Source organism: Meles meles, chromosome 8, assembly GCF_922984935.1.
Source record: "Meles meles chromosome 8, mMelMel3.1 paternal haplotype, whole genome shotgun sequence".
NCBI classification, from domain to species: Eukaryota; Metazoa; Chordata; class Mammalia; order Carnivora; family Mustelidae; genus Meles; species Meles meles.
Genome location: NC_060073.1, coordinates 56,272,260 through 56,274,888, shown reverse-complemented (window position 1 = coordinate 56,274,888; position 2,629 = coordinate 56,272,260). Strand labels below are relative to the sequence as shown.

The following is a 2,629-nucleotide window of genomic DNA, read 5'->3' as shown; positions in this document are numbered from 1 at the left end:
GCATATAAAACTGAAATCTAACTGACCTTATGTATGATAATGACAAATAATATTTGTGATTACTTAAGAAATACTCAAATCTATGACCTTACCTGTCATCTGAAAAGACTCCATGCATGAAAGTTTCTACTCTGACACTTGCATTTGGTCTACAAAGAAAACAATCCATTAGCAAAGTCAAATTTAAAGATCTGGCTATGGGTGAGCCTGGTGGTGGGTATTATGGAGGGCATGTATTGCATGGAGCACTGGGTGTGGTGTGTAAACAATGAATTATGGAACACTGAAAAGAAATTTAAAAAATAAATAAATATTTTAAAAAAAGACCACACTATGATATCAAATGGTTTTCTTTTTTGTCAAGCTTCCATGGCCTAATATGAAAGATAATAAGCAAGATCCAGATCACTATAATGTTCTATTCCTCAATGATGTGAGAATAGAAATCTTGTTATTTTAAGATTTTTTATTTATTTGAGAGGGAGAGAAAGAAAGAGAAAACAAGCAGGGAAATGGCAGAAGGAGAGGAAGAAGCAGTTTCTGAGCTGAGCAAGTAGTCTGATGCAGGACTTGATCCCTGGATCCTGAGATCATGACCTGAGCTGAAGGCAGATGCTTAATGGACTAAACCAACCCAGCAACCCTGAGTAGCAACCTTATGTCCCACCTTATAGAGTGTTTGTGAGATTAAATGACTTATAATAAGAAAGGCATTACCACAGTTCCAGTTTCATAATAGTATCCCATTAATGTTAGTAGTGGAATGAGAATAATGAACATGAATCCCCCTTCAGTATCATGAACCTAGATAACTCCTTTTCAAATACTATCTGAGAGTTAATAGAGTAGAATAATAACTTTGAATATATGTATTTTTTCTCTTAGTGAAAATGTTCCAGGATCCCAGAGATTCCAACATCTCTAAGTTTCAAGTCTCTGAGTTCATTCTGATGGGATTCCCAGGCATTCACACCTGGCAGCACTGGCTCTCCCTGCCCCTGGCTCTGCTCTACCTCTTAGCTCTCACTGCCAACATCCTTATCCTGACCACCATCAAACAAGAAGCCACACTGCACCAGCCTATGTACTATTTCCTAGGGATCCTGGCTGTGGTAGACATGGGACTGGCCACCACCATCATGCCCAAGATTTTGGCCATCTTATGGTTCAGTGCTAAGGCCATCAGTCTCCCTGAGTGCTTTGCTCAGATGTATGTCATACACTGTTTTGTGGGCATGGAATCAGGTATCTTTGTCTGCATGGCTATAGACAGATATGTAGCCATTTGTAGACCACTACGCTATCCATCAGTAGTTACTGAATCTTTTGTGGTCAAAGCAACTATGCTCATGGCACTCAGAAACAGCCTGGCTATCATCCCAGTACCGGTGTTGGCTGCTCAGAGACACTACTGTTCACGAAATCAAATTGAGCACTGCCTGTGCTCTAACCTTGGAGTCACTAGCTTATCCTGTGATGACAGGACCGTCAATAGCATCTGCCAGCTATTTCTGGCCTGGGCACTGATGGGGAGTGATCTGGGTTTGATTTTCTTATCATATGCTTTGATACTTCATTCAGTGCTGAAGCTGAACTCAGCAGAAGCTGCATCCAAAGCCTTTAGTACCTGCATTTCTCACCTAATCCTAATCTTGTTCTTTTACACTGTCATCATAGTCATTTCCATCACCCATAGTGCTACAGTGACAGTTCCCCTTATCCCAGTTTTACTTAATGTATTACATAATGTCATTCCTCCTGCCCTCAACCCCATGGTGTATGCACTCAAGAACAAGGAGCTCAGGCAGGGCTTATATAAGGTTCTGAAGCTGAACATCAAGGGCAACTAACACAGTGATGAAGTTCATTTCTAATTTGCATATTTATTCATTGATTATATTCTCTAACACTGCATATGTCAGAAGAACTAAAAAACATATACACTGGCAATTTTTCACTTAGTATAAATGAATCTGGTGAAAATGAAACTTCAAAATAAAAAGCGGTGAAACTGTATTTGAAATCTTGGATTCAAGAATGATCTCCAGCTGAACAAAATGATGTTGATTATCTCAGGAAATGCAAGGGAAGGACAAGTGGAATATTCATCTCATTTTCCTACCTAGTTTCCCTGCCTAGAACTTCTAGACAATGTCAAATTGAGGTGGTCTGTAGATATTGGCCAATCTTTTTTTTTTTAATCAGAGGTTAATCCATGTACATTGATATAAGTACTGATGACATAGGACTTACTCCTGTCATTTGTCTATTTGCTTTTTAAAGTGTCTTAATTTTTTTTAATGGACAAAGGACTTGAGTAGACATTTCTCTGAAGAAGATGTGCAATGGGGGTTCCCAGATGGCTCAGTTGGTTAAGCATCTGACTTCAGCTTGGGTCATGATGTCAGGGTCCTGGGATTGAGTCCCACATCAGGCTCCATGCTCAGCAGGGAGTCTGCTTCTCCCCTTCCATCTCTATCTGCCCCTCTCCCCACTCAGACTCTCTCTCTGTCAAATAGATAAAATCTTTTATGAAAGAAGATATGCAATTGTTATCAAGCACATGAAGACAAGAGCAATCTCATTAGTCATTAGACAAATTCAAATCAAAACGACAATAAGACACACT

The 2,629-nt window shown here is 39.6% G+C and overlaps 1 protein-coding gene across 1 annotated transcript; it reads left to right on the top strand.

Annotated features, from left to right (window-relative positions):
• The first annotated feature begins 887 nt into the window (after positions 1–887).
• Positions 888–1,850, top strand: LOC123949786 (putative olfactory receptor 56B2). The gene has a single exon (XM_046017418.1). The coding sequence runs from the start codon at positions 891–893 to the stop codon at positions 1,848–1,850; it is 960 nt and encodes a 319-aa protein (XP_045873374.1). The 5' UTR covers positions 888–890.
• The last annotated feature ends 779 nt before the right edge of the window (positions 1,851–2,629 follow it).